The sequence below is a fragment of the Opisthocomus hoazin genome, chromosome Z, assembly GCF_030867145.1.
Source record: "Opisthocomus hoazin isolate bOpiHoa1 chromosome Z, bOpiHoa1.hap1, whole genome shotgun sequence".
Taxonomy (NCBI): Eukaryota; Metazoa; Chordata; class Aves; order Opisthocomiformes; family Opisthocomidae; genus Opisthocomus; species Opisthocomus hoazin.
Window position 1 is genome coordinate 33,874,739 of NC_134454.1, and position 22,925 is coordinate 33,897,663.

Genomic DNA, 22,925 nt, shown 5'->3' on the forward strand with positions numbered 1-22,925 from the left:
AAAATGGCAAGATGGAAAGTGAAGCTTTAATAGATAAAAAACAGGAAATGCCAAGAAAACTGGTGGACTTCTGTGGACTGAACCAAAAGACTAAACTTCCACATCTTCTGCTACTCAGCAGAATTCAAGCTATGCAGAATTCCAGTTGGTTTCAGTACAAGAAATGGCATGCTCGCCAAGGACTGAACTATGGCACTCACAAAGTATCCTTAGCCTGCACTGTGATCTCTAGCAAGTTACTGAACGTTTCCATGCCTTAATTTCCCATCTTTTAGCACAGACCTTAAAAAAGGGCAAATTTTATTAAGATTGTCCTTTAAAACATGTTAGGCTATTCTGAACTATATCACAGAGCCAGTTTTCAAGATTTTCTCAGAATGTTACCTCATGTATAGACTTGCAGAATATTAATAAATGTCTTAGGATGGACACAGACATCATCCACGTACTACAGTGGCTGAGCAGTGGTTAGCAGCCATGGCTTAAAGTAGTGGTATTGCCTTATAAAGTGGAAAGTATCCTGTTTGAAGGACAAACTCTATCTTGTGCACTGCTAAGTTGACTGCATACTCTAAAGAGTTATGATCTGAACCCACCAGATCATACCTATTATATATCTCTATATATCTATCTATTAAAATAGAAGGGATTATCAAAACAGTCACACCAGCCAAGAACTTGAAAGGCAGGATCAGTTGCCCTTAATGGATATTGTCAATTGTTTATGAATGAATTTCTGCCTGCTTCAAAATAGGTAACTGGGGCCTTGCTATTTTGTGTTTTTAAAGGAGACAGTGACACTAGAGTCATTATTAGAAGGCTGAAAATGGTTACAGGTAAAGCCCTATAAAACGCAAGGAAGAGAGTTTTTTCTTAATTCAGCACTGCTCACAAAGTATAATTTCTTCTTAAAAAGCAACAACTAGAAGTGATATGAAATTACTAAGAAAATACAACATCCTAAGGAAAGTAAGTTTTCAAACGAGGCTCTTGGAAAGTATCTAGGGCTGCAGCTTGCTTCCTTTTTGGGAAAAAAGGGGTGTTTCCCAGGAACTAAAAATTGGCTGCTAAGAAGGAGTGAAAATAGTTGAGAACAGACACATGATATCTGTGAGAATCATAGCCTAATTGGAAGCAGGAACACCTGAATAAAAACAATATTGGTATCCTAGAAGCTGAAAATTGTGTTCAGTATCTCTGGCATTTGAGATAATTTTTAGGAAAGAGGCCAAGCAGTTATACTGGATACTGAGTTTTATTTAATGTCAGCTTGCAACAACTGTCTGTAAACACATGTACACACACCTGTAAGGAGTCCAACTTATTCTTACTCTTGCTCTGTAGCATTACTAATTCATCATGTATTGTTACAAATAGTTTCTGGAGAGCCAATCAAGAGTCAAATACACAGCCATTTTTCACAATTCAAGTGGATTTCTTACCTGAACATTTTCCTGCAGGACTTATGTTGAATGCTAAAGTTTTCATATGAATTTTAAAAATTTCAGTGTGCAAATACTTGCTATAGTTATGTACCATATCTCAGCTTAGTTCAGAACTGAGGAGCCAGCACAGCTCAGCAGCAATCAATCTTTCACCTTTGTAAAGAATTTTTTCTGATCTCAAGGTTGCTATTCAGTCAGTTACTTGCAACCTAGTTTCAAAAATAGGAAGGATGAAGACCAGCAAAGTTCAACAACTTGCACTAACATGGAGCAGGTCTACCACAGAGTTTGAACCGTGTGTCGTGTCTGCTGGTCCACAATGTTATATTAGTACAATATCATCTACATTTTTGAGACAAAGTTATGGAAGTAGCCCACCAGACCATTCAAAATCTGTTCGTGTAAGATTATCAATCTTCTTTAACTTTTCACTGGCAATGGCATCCTTGGAACATTTTAGTTTCAGTCACCTGAGCCAGTGGTAGCAGCCTGTGGACTGATATGCCATTTCCCACCTCTGTTTCTTTCCTCTAAGGAGTTTTGGTCTGTCCACTATTAAAGACATCCCTTAATTATCAACTCTGACAGATCCCTCAACTGAGACTAGGCTATGAAATTTTTAAGACTCAAGCTTTTGAAATGGCAGCTCTAGGGATCAAAATACCTGGATCGTTTAGTTAAAGAGAAAAAGTCAAGCGTGTGTACACAGGAAAAAAAAAAAAAAACTTACTTTGCAAAAGCACTGAGTAGATCTCCTACTTGTGGTAAATCAGGATCCATTAATTACGAGGCATTTAAGAGTCCTGTTTTAAGAAACTGTCATTAAGTTTATGTTAAATATCTGCATGAGTGCTGTAAACGGCTTCCTTGGCATTGTCTTAGGAGGGATTCAGTAAAACTGTAGTGCTGTCACTCAGCTATGCTTGTAGAGAGGTGGAACACAGTTTCAATAGCAGCCAAATTATTTGCCCTCCAAGTACAGTTGTTTTCTGTAATTAAATGTGATGAGCCTGGGTGTGTTTTTTCCTCTGGGAGAAAGAGTCTTGTCTGTTTGTTTGTTTTCACTGATGCCGTAGGGTCTTCAAAGCAGATGGTACAAAATCACCACCTTCTTGCCTCTTGTAGTTACTGACCATGCCCTCAGTTTTTGAGGTACCCCAGTGTTTCCCGGGTCCCCTGTAAATCCAATTTCCGTTGAAGAGAAAGTCAGAAAAATATGTCCCTTCCACTAGTCCCCATGTCCTAGAACTCATTTTCCTCTTTTCTGCAGAAAATAGCTTTTAGAGTAAGTGCTGCTGACAATCTTTTAAGCAGGTGAAAAATATATCTCTATCGGTTTGTCTGTCTGTCTGTCTATCTATCTGTCTATCTCTTAGCTTTAAATGAAATGGTTAAAGAACAAGATACAAGTGAAATTCATAAGACCTAAGCTGAAAACTGAGGTCTTTTAAAAATATATGGCATTGTCCGAAGAAAAGACATTTAAGCTAGAGAGAGAAAAATACTGGCAAATTAATTTTACAAGTGTTTTTTTACTATATTTTAAATGAAGATAACAAAAATGCTGAGAAGAAAATTGAGTTAATCCTGGAAATTGAGATAAGCTTTATTTTCACCCTAATTTAGCAAAGTAATAAAGTCCAACTGCTAATAAAAAAAGAAGTTGGAAAGTCCTGAAATAATTATAGTGGCACAGCTCGGACAGCTTTGACAAAACTGATTGGCTCATGAAGCAGGAAACAATCCTGAAGTAAATTGCTTAAATTTTTTTTTGGTGTACTGAATGCCTAACGCAGTTTAGGGAGGGAGAAATTCAGTTTACAGTTCTTCAGTCAACACTAACTCAAGGCTTGTGAACCCAATAGAAAGATATGAAAACTTCCATTAAATGGAAGTTTCTTCATTATAATTTATCTGCATCTTAAATATCTACTGCTGTAATACAGATTTATTCCTTATATCTATTCCCTTTCATTCAATACTGTGACAAAGCCAGAATAGAAAACTTGTTTCTGAAGAATTCACCTTCTTGGTGGTGTTTCTCTGTGTGGCTCTAACCATCAGTATTGTTACCTCTAACAGGTGAGGCACAATTCACCAGTGAGGCAAAAGTGAGATTCTCCAGTAACAGTAAATGGATGTCACATATATAGAACTATGTTTTTGATTCCTGCTGTCCTAGGACCAAAGGAGTTAAATGCATGTATTCTTGAACTAAGTAAAAGTAAGTATTAATAGAAGAGAAACATCTTGGCTGATGAAAACACCGAAAAAAATGAATGTTAAGAATAGTAACATTTACCCTTGCTAAATCAAAGTTAGTGGGTTTTCGAAAAACTATTACAGAAAACTGATGAAGATGTATCTGTAAAACTGTTGCATGGACAGAGTTCCCCACTGTGACACCCTAATCATGCATGGTCATTATTGTCTTTAGTTACAATTTTGATTTTTCTTTACAAATCAGGTGGAAACTTACACTGATCTTTTGTTGTTGTGTCTAAATGTCCCTAGTGTGAACCTGGGTTTTTCTTCTCCATTCTAAAACCGAATCCCTTAGTAAGAATACAAGGCACAGGCAGGGTCAGGGATTTGTAAACACAGGTGAAAAATCTATGTTAAGTATGTGGCTAGAATTTCTTTTACCGATAAGAAAACATAATTTGCATGGCATTGCTTAAAACACATTAGAATAATAGAAGCTACTTGCTTGGATTCTGGCAGTTTGCCCTGAGTGCTGAGGCTTCTGTGGTATCAACAAGTGTCTTTTTCACTATTTCTTGTAGATCTCAGACAAGCCAATTCTTTCAGCACACCATGAAGAAAAATGGAGACTCTGCATTCACTACAAAAGAAAAGGCAGCAGCAACAAATATTGATGATAGTTCTCATGTGAGACAGAGAAGATGCCCTCAATGGCATCACAAGGTAAGTCCTGACATGCTTGGCTCTTGTCATTGTTATTTTCATACATCTAATGAAGAGTAAATATATATCGCACAATTCTGAATAGCACTTCCCAATTCCTCCCTAGCAACTGAGACTCATTCTTCCTTTAAGGTCCTTTTGTCCCTCTCAACTGAATCAGACCAAACTGGTATTGACACCCTTCATCAGGGAGGGCCAGTAAACCCTGCACCTCTACCTACTTCTTTGCTTGCCTGTCAAATGTCATTTTGCATGAATTCTCATTGCCATCTCCCAGTACTTATAAAATCCCAGGGCCATCTTGCAGTCTCTGCTGTACCACTGGCCAATATTCAGCAATTCTGTTGCCTCTCAGCTGATTTCATCAGCAATTAGGGTTTACAGTCAGGAGAAAGGGAATAGCATAATAGGGCAGTAGGAGTAAGTCTGCATCCCATCAAGATCACTTTCAGCCCAGAAATCCAGTGAAACACATTTGTTTAACACAGAGGTACACGCACTTCCCCACTGTGTGATGCCAGGCACCTGTAAACCTTTATCGTCACAGCTCTGGTCTTTGATCCTGCCTGCTACTCTTTCCTTTGCTTGCTATCCTGGATACTCCTTGCTCTGTGCCTTGCTCCTTTAATAACATACATTTTGGCTATTTAATTTCTCCACACAGTCCTATTGGTCATACAAGTCCAGGGGAACTCTGAAATAAATTTTGTTTCCCTCTTTCTTCTTCCCAGGCTTTAACATTTATTCCCAAAAGCTTTTGTTGGGCAGACTTACCAAAACTGTTTAACTCAGGCTTCTGTGCAGTTACAATACATACATTACAATACTGCATATATTGTGTGAATGTATTATGTGATTCTCTTATAGAAACATGACTTCTTTTTTAAATAAAAGCACCTCCCAAATACACAAGAATGGAGTGAGAAGTGTTGCTTCTTGAGAAAATCAGAGTCTGACCTGCTGGCTACATGCTGTGAACACAGAGTTATACAGTGAAATGGTGCTGCTAATGATAGGTTGTGTTCATTCCATGGCTGGAAGTAAGAGTGATCTCAGACTGCTTTTAAGAGAGAAGAGAATCCTCTTTGTGAGACCAGAAAGATCAGATTTTAAATACATCCTAGTGATAACACACACAGACATACCTGTTTCACAATAGCTTGCAAAGTCAGTTAGATTTGTGGTGGGATTTTGCAGCAGAACAAGGTGTAAATTGGTTTGAGAACCAAACTTATGCATTGGGTATTTGTCAAACCACTGGTACCTCAGAGCGAACAAAAATAACCACTGAGTTATTTAAGAGAATGATGTACTTGTGTTTAACCAAAGCCACACAAGTAATCATCTCTTCAGCTTTATGCTAGCCACAGGTCTCCAGTGGAATTTCAATTTATATCTCTTAAATAATCAAAGCACAATTTCAGGAGAGAATTTGACCCTGAGGGAGACAGGAGGACTGGAGAGACTTGCTAATAGTCATGTGGTAAAAATAGTCTTTTCATAAGCCCAGCATGAAGCACGGAGAGTGCCTTGAAACCTGCCCTAGCTAGTATCAGAAATAGACGAGCCAGAGATGAAAAGCATCCTTCTGCTCAAATGGAAAGGGAAAAAAAAACCCAAAATATCTTCTATAATGGTTCTCATGAGTCACTCCAATGTGCTAATGAGTTCATCACAAGCCACCATTTAAAATGGCATCCCTTTCTCACCAGTACAGAAGCACACCAGTTCCCTGGAAGTTCAGGTTCTCATGCACCCCTTCTCTCCTTAAACGCAGAGTATACTATCATCAGTCTTATTTGAGGGCCTGTAGAAACCAGTCCTCACAGTGCAGGTGTGTATTTGCTACAAGAAAAGCGAATAAGCCTCATGATCCCTGGGAAGCAGCACTTTCTCCAGGAGTTGGGAGAAGAGTGATTTCTTTCCTGGTTTTGCCTGTACAGCATATCTAGTTTCCCTGCCCCTTCTGCAGGCATCCTGGCTTTTTAATCCCCTGTTGTCTGACAGTGTAGGCGACTTGTCCTACTTCTTGCTTGGAGGGCTGAAGATTTTGTGTATCGTTCTTCCAAATGAATTACTTGCATCTCTAAACTTTCCCATTAGGCATGGAGCTGCTTATCCAGCTTCCATGGGATATAAAGAAGGCACTAATAAGGTGTTTTTTTTTCTTCTCACTGAAGTCTAGGGAATGAAATATATACAAGTCAAAACTCATCTCCTGTTAATGGGATAAACACCCATGGGTAATGGGCATGAGGAGAGGCCTATTTTTTTTTATGACTAGGGAAATAGTGATATTGTGAACCAATGCAACAATTTCTAGTGGTCAAGCATTAACAAAAAGCTATCATCCTCAAGAGACTGAAGTGCCTGTATAAATTTCATAAAAATTTCTAAAACCATAGCCAGTCTGAAACAGATATTTTGAAGTAGAAGTGTGCCTGGAAATCAAACTAAATCAGTGATAATACTGTTCATTTAAAAGTACCACAGAAACCCCAGAAAATCCAAAGATATCGATAATGTCTGTGTTTGAAGTTAACTAGGCACAGAATTCTGTCCTGATAATTACCAGCTTACTATGAAACCAATTTCTTGTTTGTTTGTAAAAAGTAAGTCCTTTACAATAATCCATACTTGCAATTAGAAACAGTTTAGAACAAGATTCTCTAGAGAGGTATCTCTACAAGGTTTTGAGCAAAGCATTTACATTTTCCTTTCTGGGTAGAATCTTGCTTTGTTGCATATTTACTCCTGCTATATTTTTTTCTGTTTTCTTACTGCAGCATTACAGCTAAGGTGTCCGCCAGCAGCAAAGGCAGACTGTTCCACAAGGGAGATCCAGCAGCCAAGGGTGACAGCAAGGCAGGCAGAGTAGTGTCACCCCAAGCAGGACTCAGGTCCACAGTGGCTGAAGAGGGCAAGCATGGCAGGTCTGGAGCTCATGAACAGGGTCAGCCAGAAGTGGAGACTGACAGATGAGTCCATGATGATGAGACAAGTGCAAGGTCAAGCCAGGAAGTCAAACCCATGTGTCAGGGTCAAGATTCAGATCAACAGGTGCCTGGCCAGGTACAGGCATAGGTGCAACGTAGCTCTGGCAGAAAACTTGTGTGACAGCCCAGCCTAAAAGCAGCTCCTAGAGAACAGTGGAGAGCCCCTGCAAGGCCTTCTCAGGCAGCTCTCCCTTACATGGCTTCAAGGTTGCAGAGCTGTACTATCAGCGTTGGCCCTGAGACCAGGCAGTGTAGCTTACAGGAGAGAGAGATATGCTCAGGGCCCTGATAGCCTGTGTCAGGATTGTGAGTGTTTCCTTTTATTCTCACTGTACGTAGACTTACACACAAAGGCAAAAAAAAAAAAAAAAACAACAAAGGAGATTTTTCCAAGAAGTTAGTGGCAGTAAACCATGGGGAGATTCAGTGGGCATCAGGCCTCTGGCTGCTCTTTATGACTTTGAGAATCTCCTACTTTTGGAAGTCTAAAACCCAAGAAATTATTATGTAGGAATCAAATTATAAGGGAAGTGAGGGGTCTAGAGGGAAGTGTAAGATGAGAAGACACAGCTCAAGTCCTAACATTTGTCAGAGCAGAGCAATGAAATACTTCATGGCAGATTTATACTGAAACCCCATGCTTCTTCTTAACTACACTGCACTAGACACCATTAAGGACAGCACTCTGGAGTGTGCTCTCTGAAGGGAGATGGATATCAAAAGGCAGAACAAAAAGCTAATTAGCTAGTAGCCCTAGGCAATACAAAAGTGAAATAGTAAAAAATAAAAATATTGTTTATAAATACTGACTTACTATGCCTACATTTCTCTTTGCAGTGTGTTCTCAAGTTCTCCATTGTGGGACTAGCATATAATTCGAAAAGCAAGGACATGTGTCAGGAATTTCAGTCAATGTAAATATGAGCCTTAAGTCAGATGATAGTTTCATGTGGCTATACAAAAGGATAACTTATTTTATCCCAACAGGTAAGTCACATCAGGTATTTGGGTTTCAAATTCAGAACAGGTTTATTTTCTATCTCTTCTTCCCTGTCAGCATTTGAGGAACTGTTGCTTGTGTCAAAGCTACAGTGCGAATGGTAGATTGATCTCTGTTTGGGCGCTAAATGTGGCAGGAAAAGAAGTTGCTGGCTCCCCAGTGCTTTCTGATGGAAGGAAGGCATGTCTGACTTCAGCAGAGAAAGTAATGTACCCAAAGAACCAGAGAATCCTGAATGGCAGAGGAACCTTTCCAGGTTCAGTAGCGTCTGAAAATCATCAGCTTCTCCCACTAGACTAGTTCTGACAACTAGTCAGTCACAAAACAGTCTACAAAATGGCATTATGCCAAACTGGACATTTACTAAGTTTACTCCACCTGAGGCACAGATTTTAAAAGCTCATCAACAGAAAGCCTCCATCAGCAGAAAGACTGGGATGTTAAACAAAGACTGTTTTTCACTTGTTGCTGGAAATGTGACATTTGTTTTAATTACACTATAAAAGTGGTCTCGTGATTATGATCCTGGGCTGCATTTGGGCTCACTTGTTTGCATCCAAAGATCCAAGGAGAAAGCGTTCATTCCTACTGTTGAAATACCTGTTCTGCTTAGAGTTATACATTTGCTTTAAACACTCTTTATTTCTATATTATGTACTGAAATTGGGATAATTTCTTTTCCCTGTGAAGAAATGTGAGAATACATTTGTGTAAGGCATCTTGATACATAGTAACTGGCAGAAGCCAGAATGGCAAAGACTCCAAGCATGTAAAAAGTATACAGAACATGCTAACTGTTGTCTGTGTAGCTGGGATAAGTACTGAGCTGAAATTATAGCAAGACAGAAGCAGGTGGGACCATCAAGAAAACTTTATAACAAGGAAGGGTAGTGAAGCATTGGACTACACCATGAATAAGGGATAGAGGCTCCACTACTAAGGTCATTAAAAATAGGTTAGGCAAACGTCTGTCTAGCCTGAAATATGCAGAAATAATCATGACTTGAGGAAAAGAAATAGTTTGGACCTCTGTTTCATTTTGGGGCTGGTCCAAAGAGGTGATCCAAAAGGTTAAGTGATCACTTACAAAAGGCCGAGAAACACCCTGTCTCAGTGACCTCTCAGTGTCTCTTAGGATTTCCTGATTGCGTGAGACCCCAGAAATGTGGAAGCAATTGTGGCTTATGAGGATGTCTTGGGCGGGAGGGGGAGGAAGTAAGGGAGTGTGCAATGTCAATGAACGTGCAGTGCTAATGTGCATAAAAATATGGGCAGAAAAAAAGAAACAGAAAACAGAAATGAGTCACGCAGTGAGAAGTGAGGAGGAGAGGAAAAACCCAGTAAGATAAAATGCAGATTTCACTTGCATGCTGCTAAAACCAGTGGAGTGACCAGTGGATCTTAGGAGCATGATGCAGATAAGAACAGAAATGCCCCTCAGCTGCCATCTGTTACTGACACCCAGATCCTCCACAGCAGATCCTAAGAGCAACCAAGTTTGCTCTTCTTAAGAGCTGCAGTCATCTATAACATTTCTGCCTGTGTGGGAGGACGGAAAGATGGGAGGCATTTGAGAACATCAATGATGTTCTGCTCAGTTTCTTCCCAAACAGAAAACTCAAATTGTTCTGTGTTGAATTGGGACCAACTCTTCTTAAGCCTTTCAGGCAGTCATCCTATCAAATTGAAATTCATTCTCACCTTCTCAGACTTGCTGAATGCCCTTTGAACAACTACAGCATTGACATGCTGCATTATAGTAACAGGAACCCGATGATTTATTCAGGCAAAACCCTTGACGCAGAAAACTCTTTTAAGTTATGTACTTAGGCTAGGATTTTCTAAAGATTAACCTGGATCACTTGGAAAGTGAAGTTCCTGGTGACTTCTCTGAGAATAGGAGTTCAATTTTCCTTATGCAGTCTCTTTAGAGATTTTCAGTCAGATGTTATATCAAATTATTAAGACCAACAGCACTTTCAGCTAGAGAGCAACACTGTTACCTGTTATTTTTCTAGCTGTGAGTATTCTTGCAGAATTCCAGATGTCATCATTCTTTCCACCATCTCTTTAGAAGCAGAAAAATTTCAGATTGCTTTACTTTATGAAAATCCTGGAAAGTTGGTTTTCTTACACAACAGCTCATGTACTGGTCAATCCTCTAAACAGAGAATAGTGTGTATTTTGTGACATATCCTAGATGACAGTCTTCATACAACCTGTAGGGAGTATACATGATACTTTTGGATACTTTTTGTTTCAAGTTTTGATGTGTTTTCTAACATTTTTGAAATTAATTAAATATTGAAGCTTATTTAGTGCTGCAGATCAAACCCAAAGTGCAGCAATAGAACAAGCTTTCCTGTGATGCCCCGTGAACTAGAGTGGACCCGAGGAATGCATGTATAAAAGCATAAATTTGTTAAGCATTCCCAGTAACTTGAGAGTCCAGTGAAGACTACCTGCCACCTTACCAATGAATACCATTTGCATTTTTGAGGTTTCTATGAGTTTGTGAGGTATATGTAACATCGTAGGTGGTAGTCAGAAGAAACAGTTTCATAGCTGTAGTTTTCAATGTCCCGAATTACCTTTTTACAAAACTTTTCCTCCAGTCTGTCATACTTTCATACTGCCCCCCAGCTCTGTTGCTTTGTGTAAACTATGTAACTGTTTGCTCCTTCTGCTGCAGTTGAGTTGAACTGTCATCAAAGATTAATCATCTAACATTAACCTTTCAGATCTTTAGTAACAAATATGTAATCACTTCTTTTTTATTTTATGATTACAATTCTTCTAGCCCAAGGCCTCTTTCTTTGGAATTCTCTCAAACTTCCAGTATTTGGGAGAGAGAAATTGAGAGATACTACAACATTAAGGGACAGTGTGTGTGTGCTTTATGCAAGGCCCAGAAGCTTGCTGTCTGCTCTTCAGCATTTCACCAGACCCACACCTGTTGTCTGTTCAGCACTCCCAGCAAACTGAGGCCACTCGGTACTTCTGAAGCTACTGATCTACTACAAAACTTCTGACAATGTTTAGTCTTTTCATTAAATTGCCAAGATTACTGGAGAAAATCAGTTGTTGTTTTTTTAATCTTGCTTATCCAGGCTGAGATGCGGTCTGAGTGTCACTGAACCACATGAACACACACGTGAGTTACTTGAATAAGAGTGTGTTTGCACGCAGAACAGATGAGAAAAGACAAAGCGGGGGAGGAATAAACCGATCCAGGTAAAACTAAGGCAGCAGAGTAATATTTAAAAAAAAAGAGCAGTTGTAACCAGATCAGACTTTTGATCTAATTGTCCAGTTCATCTCCTAAGCAGTGGTGAGCTTGGGGGACCAGCACCACAGGGAGAGCACACAAGAAGCCCACGCTGGAAGGCGTCTTTTGATGCATATGCTTGTTTGTGTCAATGTGGAATTACAAGAAAAGATCAACACCCTTTGTCTGCGGGGCTGCATTCCGTAGGACGGCAAAGCACTTTCTGCAGGCTAAAAATGTGTAAATAAAGGGTTACGGTGACCCAGCGGAGGTGTGATCTGTTGCTGTGCTGTGGTAACGTGACCATACGCCAAAGTCCTGGGAATTTCCTGCGGCTGCCCAGTCCATCACTGCTGTTGGGAAGGGGACGGGTAGAAGTCCACCAGTTGCTGCCACCAAACTCCCAGGTGCGAACCTGAGATCAGCAGGTTGTCCGCCACTCTGCTCCTCAGTGCTTTGTCCGTGGCAGCTGCGTGCCGAGAGGAGCCTGCCGTCAGCCGAGCTGCGCACCGCAGGCTCTGCCTGCCGCTGGTCTGCAACGGCACCAGTCGGGGGGAGTGTCAGAGTGCTCTGGCCGTGCCCGCTCACCACCTCTGCGGAAGCTGTGCAGGTCTTCTGTGTCCCGGCAAGAAAAACACTCGGAATCCATGCCATTTAAAATACTTTTTATTAGTGCTAACTCTATGAAAGGGAATATATTATCTTATACACTTTAGATGCTAGGAGCCGGGAGTGGTGTAACATTGAGCAGGATGCCACCCCATGCGCAGTGAAAATACTATGCGTAGGAGAGTTTTATGTTTCAAGAAGTTTTAACAGCTGTTTTCACAAATGACAGCACAGTTCTGATAAATGGTCTCTTTGGAATTCCATCATTTTGAAATTTCAAATAAGCCCTGGTAGTGATTTTTCGGGATTGTTTTTTGTTGAAGTGTCTTGCTAGAAAATTTAATCTAATTGAAAATGAGGTAGTTTTAACATCTCTATTTGAACTTTAGCTTGTTATCAAGACAAGAACCATCTGGAAAGTTTGAATGCCAGAATAAGTAAATATCTACAAGGCTATTTGAAGATTTCATCACAGTAATTTTTGTTTTGGTATATTGCTGGAATTTGTTTTCCTAAAACACTTGACAGCACATAATTAGCAAGTTTTATTCAGCAATATTTTAACCGTGATTATTATTGTCTACGAATATTGCGTATGTGTATTTTAGTTGTAAGATTATTATAAAAATATTCATACAAGTGCATGTTTTTACCAATATCTATAGTGATATTGCTCATAAAAATTTGAAATATCTTTATTTTCCCTCTGTTTGGTAGTAGAAGTTATTACTAAGTTAATGAATGAAATGAAAACCATGTAGCTTAAGGGACCATCTGAGCACAGGCAACACAGCAGAAATAAAATCCGTAAACATAAAGTTATTTGATAAACTTCATTTCAGTGAGTAGAAATTTCCTATTTTTTTCATATTAAGAGATCCTTCTAAGAGAAGAAGCCAAAGAACTGTGTTATTGCACTAAGCCAGTAAAGTGGCAGTAGGCAGAATTCAGTTAATCTGTGCTAAACTGAGTCTCACTGAGTTAATAAACTCATTTATAGTATGATGCAATATTAAGATGTTAATGCAAATTATGTGAATGCATATAACTTACAAACAGAAAAAGAAGCAAATGCAAAGCAAAGATTATTAGGTTTAAGTTGACCATCTTCATTCAAATCTGTGTCTGATTTCCTTTATATAACTAGAGATAGATAGAGCTAAAGAACTCACTAAGCTGTCAACCCTTTCTTTTTACCAAGGTCCACATAGCTATATTGCAAAACCTCACTGGTTTACTTTTTAAAATTTGCAGTGCTTAAATGCAGAGGTGGTAATGTCCTTCTCAAATAGCAGGGACAGATTGTTAAATCAGATAATCACCAGCTATTCTGATCCATCCATCTTTAATTCAGGATTCCCAGACCAGCTTTATGTACATGGCCACTCTCCAGGAATTCTGAACTTGGTGATAGACTAGTAGCTATAACGGTAATATATGATCTTTACAGTCCTTGAATCATGATACTAATGTCATGTGAATATTTGACAGTCCTATGAAAGAAAACAGGATCAGTCTGGTAATCTTTTGGCTGCGGTAGGGTCTAACAAGTTGTAATGCTTAGCTTCCCTGCCAGCAAATTCCTCATTAATCACACGATATCCTAAAACAAATCACCAGTAAAGCCACTCCAAGATGTTAATATATGTAGAGTTCTTTTAAGCAGATAATTCTAGTCAAAAAAGGCACTTCTTTTTCTACCATGTAGCCAAGCTGAAATACTCTAAAGGCTTCCATGTATTGAAACTTCTGATTTGGGTGAAAAGGTCATGAAATGTTGTGCCTTCCTGTGCACAGAAAGGCACAACATGAATGAGGTTTAGGATTTCACTACAAACATAAAATTCCAACCTAAAATGTTTGTATTCATTTATACAAATACCTCTTTTATGAGTGAATCCAAACAGATTTTTTAAATTGATCTACAACACCTTTCAAGATGAACTGGGCACACATTGCATTGTTTTAATGTAATTTTGATGCAATAAATAGCGAAGTCCAAGAATTTTGACTGAGATTCTTAATGTCAGTGTGGGCTGAGAGCCAGAATTCCAGAGAAGACATGGGAAAACATTCAGGAGAGATGAATCACAGCTGAAGTTCTGTGTTGGCAGTGACTTCGGCAAACAGAAATAGTCACGGACTTGTCTATGTCTTTACCGTACCTGCACAGCTAGAGAGAGGTCTGTTTAACCTGTGTATGTAGCAGGACACTTCTTAAGTAAAAGCTGTTGTGCACTTCCAGGGATGGAAAGACTGAAGTTACAGGGTCTAATACAATACAGGTTGGAAGGAACCTCAGGAGATCAGCTAGTCCAACTTCTAGTCTTACAGTTTATCTTACATAGGTGACATTTTCTTGCCTTGGAGTTTATAGACCTCTGCTCCACCAGGCCCAGCTGTGTCTCCATGTTTATTTCCACAGTATCGATTCATATGCCTAAGGGTCAGAAGGTGCCCGCGTTTGACAAGACAGTGAAATAAAATGCTCCCATTGCTATTCCAGTTTTGAGCTGACAGGGGCACCGACTTCAGTGGTCTGAAAGCAGGGCTGTCCCTAAGAAAAGTGATTATTTTTCAGAGAGGTCCAGCACATTTGCAGAGGAGTGTTTCCACCCTGCACTGAGAAGAAGTGGGGTAGAGGAGAAGAGGGAAGGAGGAGGCAGAACAGCTGCAACAGCTGGAGTCGTCAGGATCAGCTTGCCTAGCAACCCCCCTTCTTAGGCGAGGGCATTTAATCCAGTAACAACAGCAGCATCAGAAGCAGCCCTGACACTTGGTGAGCTGGGTGCATGTTAGGGAGCATGAGATCTGTCAACACACCAGCCTTAGGGCTCCGAAACCTCCTCAATTTATTGGTAGGTAAACGACATACATCTGCTTACCAGAACTTACAGCTATTAATACCAGGCAATTGTTGAATACTATTTTAGTCATGCAGAAAACAAGAGTAATAGAAGAATATATTGGAAAAATCAGTTGTATAATTCTGTCTTATTCCATAAATACTGTGATAAGTAATTGTATAACCTGGAAGATTATTATCCTCCAACAATATGTAGAAAAATAATAGCAGATTATATGAACAGAAACTGTGATCTTTTACTAGAAGTGGAATAAGACCAGCATGTGTTATCATAACATATTCTGTTTTGTGCATATATACCCTAAATTGTATACTTTAATACAGGATTAATATACCTATGATAATGCATAACATATATACAGGTATAATGTATATTCTGCTGCGGTTGCAATTCAATCTGTATGCTATTATGATGCTGTATTCTACCTGTAATAGGCTTTTGCAATCTTGTCTATAATTATATATTTTAACATTTACATAATGAACAGTTAAATTGTGTTATTAAAGGTACAACAAAAAATGACTCATTCAAAGAGTTTAGATCTAAAAGATTAAAAGAAACTGAGCGCTGTAGAGCAGGGGGTTGCCTTTTTAAAAACAAACAAAAAAACCTCTTTAAATAAATGTCTTTTTGCATCTGGTCCTAGAACCACCTGCCCTTTGTAGAGAAAACCTTTTACAAGAGAAGGATTAGTTAAGTCCTCTCATTGTTTCATGGCTAATTTCTGGATAGATCAAAATAATATACTGGTTGAGTTTGTATACCCCTAGAAAGCTGTCATTTTTTTCTCCAGAAACTGGAGAGTGTGAAATACGCCAGGCTACTTTTCTGCATTTGGTTAGATTTCTTTAGAAGAAATATAAACTTTGGAGATGAAACTTATCCTTCCCCTGTTCCCATACTTTCTTTTTTGGAGTTTGTTCATATGCTTTTTTTCTGGCAGGTGATATTCGTGGAGGGGTGGCATGATTTAGATAACAAAGACTATGACTGTTGGCCCCTGGAAAAACCAGATGAATATAACATGCTGGACTGTGGAGGTGAGTGAGTCCTAAAGCTGATCAAGAAAGATCATCTCTTGCTTGGGGAATGGTTGAAAACGCAAAATTGAAGTACTTAGAATAATATCTAGCTCATGATGAATGTTGTGCATGGTGGAAAGCATCTAGTCAGTGACAAGCACTCTTTCTAGAGAAATAAGTGGAAGAAAATGAGCAGAAGATACTTCAGAGCAATTATTTGTCCAATATTCATTGGTTCCAAAAGAAAAAGTAACAGCAACAGCTGAATCCCTTCCCCCAGAAAGAAACTGAAAACATTTTACTTCTCATTAGAAAACCAAATGCAACTTAATCCAAACAAAGCAGGCAGACAGCTCTGCATTGCAGCAAATTCTATTGAGTCATTGCTTAAATTTTGTAGTATCAGTTCCAAAGTCAACTGTGTTTAAACCCTCTAGCCAGTAAGCAAAATCACTGATTCTACACATTACGCTTTTCCACTTTGCTCAATCTGAGATCTTTAACCACTTAGTCCAGTCAGTTTCAAAAACGAATTCACATGATGAGATAGATAAAAATAGAATATTTTCTTATGTTGGAAGTTGGTTGTTTGAGATAGATTGAAAAATAATTGAAGAGCAACTGAAATAAGGGAAATTCAACTTAAATAAAAGAAAAATAATTTATACTGTAAAGGTGATCAAACAGTAGAACAGATTGCATGGAAAGGTTGTGGTTTCTTCATCCTTGCAGATTTTTCAAAACCGCACTAGACAAAATCTAGAGCAACCTGTTTTAAGTGTTCCTTGAGCAACACAGGGTTGGACCAGATGATTTCCAGAGGTGCCTTCCAATTAAATTGCTCTGTGATTTTGTGACTCTGTAACTGATAAATAACTGATGTAAAGGCACACTTTTGTTTATGTTGTAAAAGATAAGACCAGAGACAATGTGTTTCAATAGGGTTTTTGGAAAAAAAAAGAATACCTGAGAAACTAATACTGCTAAAACACTCCAGGAAATATACTGCTGGGTGACACTCTGAGCTCAATATTACAGTTAAACATTTTCCAAAGAGTTCCATTGGAACAGTGAAATTCAAACACTATCTAGATGATTGTCAGCTAAGACTTTTATCTCTATACGAATTTGTATTGCTTTAACATCAGAACAACTATTTATCAGAACAGATGACTTGTTTAAAGCTATTCTTACTAATATATACTTTCCCTTGCAGTACAAGGGAAACCAGTATGAGTAGGTGTCTTAACTAACATATACCGTTTACAACCAGTTTTAGAACAAACTCCAGGCTCTATCCTGCCTTTCTCTGTGGTGCTTTCTTGTCATCTTCTGGGCATTGCTAAAAGCAAAACAGGAGGCACATACTGTAGCCTTGTTGCTGTGGATTTAACACAAGATATTCAAAGCATTTAGATGTTGGAGTATCTGTTGTTGAAAGAAGAGTTTTGTTTATCTTTGTGAGACCTTTAAAGGGAAGTAGAAAGTAATTGAACTGAAATTTATGCTGACCTTTTGCCTTCGTTCTCTCACGTTCTCTGGAGCTCAGCTCTCTTTTAGTGCAAATCACACTAGCTTTCTTTGTAAATCTTTGTGTTGTAGTTTCTCTCCTAGAGTTAGCATTTATAATGAGTGTTTACTTTTCAAAGGAAATGTGAAATCAAGAGGTTATTTTGCAATTTGCTTCATTATAACTGCAAGGGAATTATGTTTAAAGAAAAAATAGCAGCTTCACCAACACCGCAGCTGAAGCATACACTTGTAAAAACAACTTCAGAATAATAAAAGAGTTGATATTTGAACAACAACAATAAAATCAGGATGTCTTGAAGGGCAGATTTACCCATCCTCTGCAGAAGGGATTTAAAACTTCTTCACAAACTGAGAGCTACACACTTGCATGATGTAAGTAATCTGAAATAGTGCAAATTAAAATCTTCATGCAACAATATGGAAAGAGGTAGATGAATGGAGTGGGAAGATTTTGATAGTGTTGTTTGAGAATATGGAATAAAAACTTCTCCTACCTCTTATCTCACTTCATCCTCAGGCTCAAAACAGGTAATAAAGTGTCCCAGGGACAAGAAAGATGACTAGGATAAATCATCTTTCCTATTAAGGGTGTGGAAGATGTCTGAGTAGCACACCTTCCACTGTCCTCTGTTCCAGATGTGATATGGTTTTATAAAATGAGAATGCTTTCTTATATATATAATTATTAGTATATAAAATTTATGTCTCATGAGGGTAAGAGTTTTGACTGAATTTCACGTGTGCTAGAGTTGTCTGTTCTTCCATACAGAGGTGTGTCTCTGAAAGCAGCCAAGAATGAAGAGCAATGTTTATTGCATGATCAAAGAGGAAAGCAAATATGTCAGGACAAGCAGCACTGCATTATACTGGGAGAAAAGTTACTTTAGATAAGATGATCAGATTTTTTGTCACGTTTCTCCAATTGCTTGATCTTTTCTAAGTGAGTGTCAGAATTGTTCAATTAATGTGCATTTGTGTTTACCGGTACAGCCACTAAAATGAGCAAATGTTTGGGGCTCATAAAAAGCAATAGCAACAACAGACAAAAATCAATACAGAGAAAGTTTTACATTTGTGAGTATCTGTAAAGTAGAAAAGTATAGCAAGTATGTTGGCGCATGATTGTGTTGTTTCTAGGTCTGGAGATGGCATGGGTGCAAAGGCCTCCAGAAAAGGCTGTGAGTGGGGAATTCTTCAATGTGACCTATGCAGTCTTTGCTTCAGATGGCTTCTATCAATATGCAGTGCAAAACGGAATCCTTTCTCACAGGTATTACCTCCTATAAAAATGCTCTCATGGTCATGAGTATGTGGATACATTTTCAGTAACATAATTGGAACACATACTCTGGGGCTCTTTGATAATTCCTTGCATCTCTTGAGGTCTCTTATAGCTCTGTTTGTCCTGATATCACTCCTCTGCAATGGCTTTGCTTTCAGACCAGCCATTGTAGCACGTTTGCCCGCATGGTCAAGGGTAGGGCATGTCATCCTTTATCTGCATTACTATCTCAGTGCAACACTGAACATTGCTCCTTGCCTTCTCTACACAAGGAATTTACAACTGAAGTTTAAGCACAAGTCCCAGACTAAGTGTGTCCTATATGCATTTTAATCATAAGCGTGTTTGAAATGTATAACATGGATAGGAAAAAGAGGCTGGCCCAACCCTGAACCTATTGAATTAATTTAGGAATTTCTTTTGCTTTTTGTGGGATTTAAATCAGTTCAAAAGCTTATATATCATCTCAGAGATTGTGTTGGTAACTGTAGACAACAGAAGTTAAATACGGAATACTTATGTGTACAACTTGAGATTACTAAAAGGCTAACACACCCTAATTTTACACTTTTGTCTGTACATAGCAGTTTTCCATCCACATGCAGCAATGTCTGGGACAGAGGCTGCAGCTGTATTTCCCCACTTTCTGTGCTGTACTTGGTTAGTGTAAGAGATCTTTGTGGAAAACCTCACATCTTTCTCTTCCAGTCTGAGTGTTCACATTGCAAAGTTCAGATTATAAAAGCTATTATCCCAAGAGATTTTTTTTCACATTGAAATATGATCTGTAATCCATTTGCAGTGACATAAAGTTGATATTGTATTTTGATTATCTGTGTACTGTGGTTACCCAGTTTTGTAAAATTTATCACATTTTCTGAAATTGATGGCTATTAATCATTCCAAGTACTTAACCATAAACCAGTTTTTTTCACTGCTTGGAAATGAATCTCTTTTTCTAGTCTTTCCAGGGAGACCCATTCCCTTAGATCAGTAAGGAATCTGGAAAATTCTTCTCTTTGTGTACTTACACCTTTGTGTATTTACACATAGCTTGCACATAGAGACAGATGGCAAATATTTAAAAAGAGAGAGATCTATGCTGCAGTTTTTCAAGCAGATCAAATTTGCACCTCATTTTAACTAGAAGACTAACTGGTTGGCTCTTAAGCTTATAGTGGCTGACCTAAATATGGCTAAAGCTGGCAAGTCAACATATGGGCGTCAGCATAACTGAGTGAAACCATGATGGAGATATTGAATGAAAAGTACAGAATACAGGATAAATTTTGAAAAGCAGCCATAAAGACAAATACGTGATGGAATTAGGCACCAACTTGCTCAAGTATTTTTTTTAACTCCCAGCATGGGCTCAAAGGCCAACAGATTTAATATTTTAGATGTTTAGATGTCTTGGAGATTGATAAATTTGCTATGTTTGTGTTTATTTCTTATAATACAGTCTTCTGTGTTAAGTCTACTCATTACTATCTAGTCCTTCTTTCATAAACACAAACTGAAAAATAAATCCTGGTGTTCTGGCATTGCTTTTTATATAGAGATCTATCACAAGTGCATAACATTTAAACTTGACCCTACAACTAAGTCTGGCTATGTCTACTGACTAAACCATGTTTGCAGAAAAGAATTTTATTTTAAAGCCAAATCAAATGAAAGCGTAACTGAGAAAAAAGTGGGGAAAAGTGTTGTGTCACACATTTCCAGGTTACTATGTTCATCTTTCAGGGATGAACTTTCAAAAGGCCCACCTAGTTTTACAGAACAGTCTATCCATAAAATCCACTCTTTGCTCTCAATTTTTGGTTTGGGGAATTTTATCTGCTATTATTGTCCAGTATAGTTGTTTTCCTTGGCTGTTTGGGTTGTGGAGCAAAATCTGGAACTGAATGATATGTATGAATCACATGCATAGATGAAGGTATATAACCGAAAACACTGAGAATGAAAGTAGCCAGGGACACATATTTCTGATAGTGGAAGCAGAGTAATGGTGTCTTCTTCTGTGCCAGATGTAGCAGTGCCAAGTAATCCCCTCTGGTCATGAAGTCAGTCTGGGGAGACAAGTGGAGGTTGGTACCTGCTTGCAGCATAGTGTCTGCCAGAAGTCCCTGCTGCATGGCAGTAGACAGTAGTCTTGTTGACAGCGATCTTTGTGGACCTCTTCAACCAGAAGCAAAATAAAAGAGAAAGAAATAGTGTAACAGTGTTTATTTCGCTGCATATGTCTCTGCTGCTATTTTTTCTGTGCAGAATAAAGAACAGGCTCTCATGTGCTTGTTGCATTTTTGGGGAATGAGGAATGAATATGAAAGTTTTTTTCTCTCTCTGCTGCTGGGCTAGCAATGCTACTGCTGCAAAGGAATTCTGTGAGGAGCAAGAATGCCCTGCCAGCTGGAAAGATGCAAATGGGGAGAACTGCTGTGTCCATCATGCCAACATTCACTCCTGTCCTTTGGCCTTCATGGTTAGTATAACGGTGCAGCATTATGTGCTCTGTTTTTGCTACTGGGCAAGACATTATTGTAATAATGACATTCAAGTTTATGAAGTCTTTCCGTGATTACAGTTAGAAAAAATCTGTAGTTCACTAAAACCACTGTGGTGATGTCTGTCAGCCTTACAATTTTTTGCACTGGATGCTGAGGCTGCAAAGCAAATGGCTGGATTTTGGTACAACACAGTATTCAGAATCTTTCATTGTGTTTAGCGGGGGCAGTTTCATCTCTTTCGGATTACTTGACTCAAATCTCTGTACAGTCAGTAGACGAAGAAAGACAGATGATTTCATTCTAAAGGAAGCAGGACAAATTGTCAGTTAGAGCTGTTACTATAACTGCAGCTTACAGAAGGACCCTGAATGATTTGCTTGAATTATTGAAGTTGAGTGGGGTGAGTATCACGGGCTGTGACTAGTAGAACTGAAGCCTGTATACACGTGTCCTGAGATGGACTGATTTTTCTGTACTAGATCAGAGCCAAAAAAGGAATGCAAAATCAAGAGAACAAAATTTGTTCGTGCAATGTAAACAGGATCCATTCTTAGCTTGTCTGCTTGGCTCATTATAAGAGCCTGTCCCTCTTTGAATGAATATTTAAAGTTCTGACTCTAGTAACACAATTTGGGACACCTTTTGTTTTTTTCTTTTTCTGTCTGTGGGGTAAGCCATACGCTGCATAATAACCTTCACGCAGTTGCCCAGTCTTTCAAGTTGATCTCCCTTCTGGCAATCTGACACATTCTTCATGATCAAAGATGGTGTAACAGAAAACCTAATCTATGTGTCTTGTGGCTATTTAATGTACCCTTGTGTGTGAAGGCTTAATGTTTCCACAAGAGCTCTAGCTTACTTCTTGCCAGTTCCTTCTGAAGGAGCTTTTTTATTAATGACTCGCGGGGGGCCTTAGCTGATACCAGGATTTTGGTTTAAAAGAGGAATCCCTGCAGGAACGATCACATCAAAACTTTTGTCTGGAACCATAGTAACAAACTTCAACATCCCATCAGTGTGGTGACTTCTCCATTACTTCTTACTTTCACAATTAATTTTGCTTGGAAGTAAGGTGTGGAAAAGGTGAAAGCATGAGGCCAACATGCATCATCTGGCTTCTTTGTAATACTGAAAGTATTTCAGTCCCTGCTTAGAAGAAGTCTGAGCAGGTTGGCTATCATACAGCAGGAAGCACATGAATATCATTGCGTGAGATTGTACATACACTTCAAGGCAAGCTTTTTCCATCATTCAAGAGGACATTTTGCTGGGGGGTTTTCTGCAGTGTCATGACTTTTAACATATTTTATCTTGGTTAACATGAACTCCATTTCTTTTGGTTTGGTCTGTGTCTTACAGTACATTGAAAAAAGCACCTGAAGAAATATCTAAAGTTAGGAGACAGACTTAGTCCCTTCAAACAAACAGAAAACATGCAAGATCTTCAGACAGCGAAAATAATCCT

The 22,925-nt window shown here is 38.7% G+C and overlaps 2 protein-coding genes across 2 annotated transcripts in view; one reads left to right on the forward strand and one right to left on the reverse strand.

The window, feature by feature from the left end:
- TMEM215 (transmembrane protein 215) overlaps window positions 1-22,925 on the reverse strand; it is a 155,252-nt gene that overhangs the window by 89,725 nt on the left and 42,602 nt on the right. The gene's annotated exons all lie outside the window — the stretch shown is intronic.
- The window catches only part of LOC104338373 (atrial natriuretic peptide receptor 2), a 38,853-nt gene continuing 30,978 nt past the window's right edge, over window positions 15,051-22,925 (forward strand). The window contains exons 1-4 of the mRNA XM_009944410.1: window positions 15,051-15,104; window positions 16,057-16,153; window positions 18,806-18,938; window positions 21,312-21,435. Coding sequence (XP_009942712.1) covers window positions 15,051-15,104; window positions 16,057-16,153; window positions 18,806-18,938; window positions 21,312-21,435 — 408 coding nt within the window. The remainder of the gene's footprint in view (window positions 15,105-16,056; window positions 16,154-18,805; window positions 18,939-21,311; window positions 21,436-22,925) is intronic.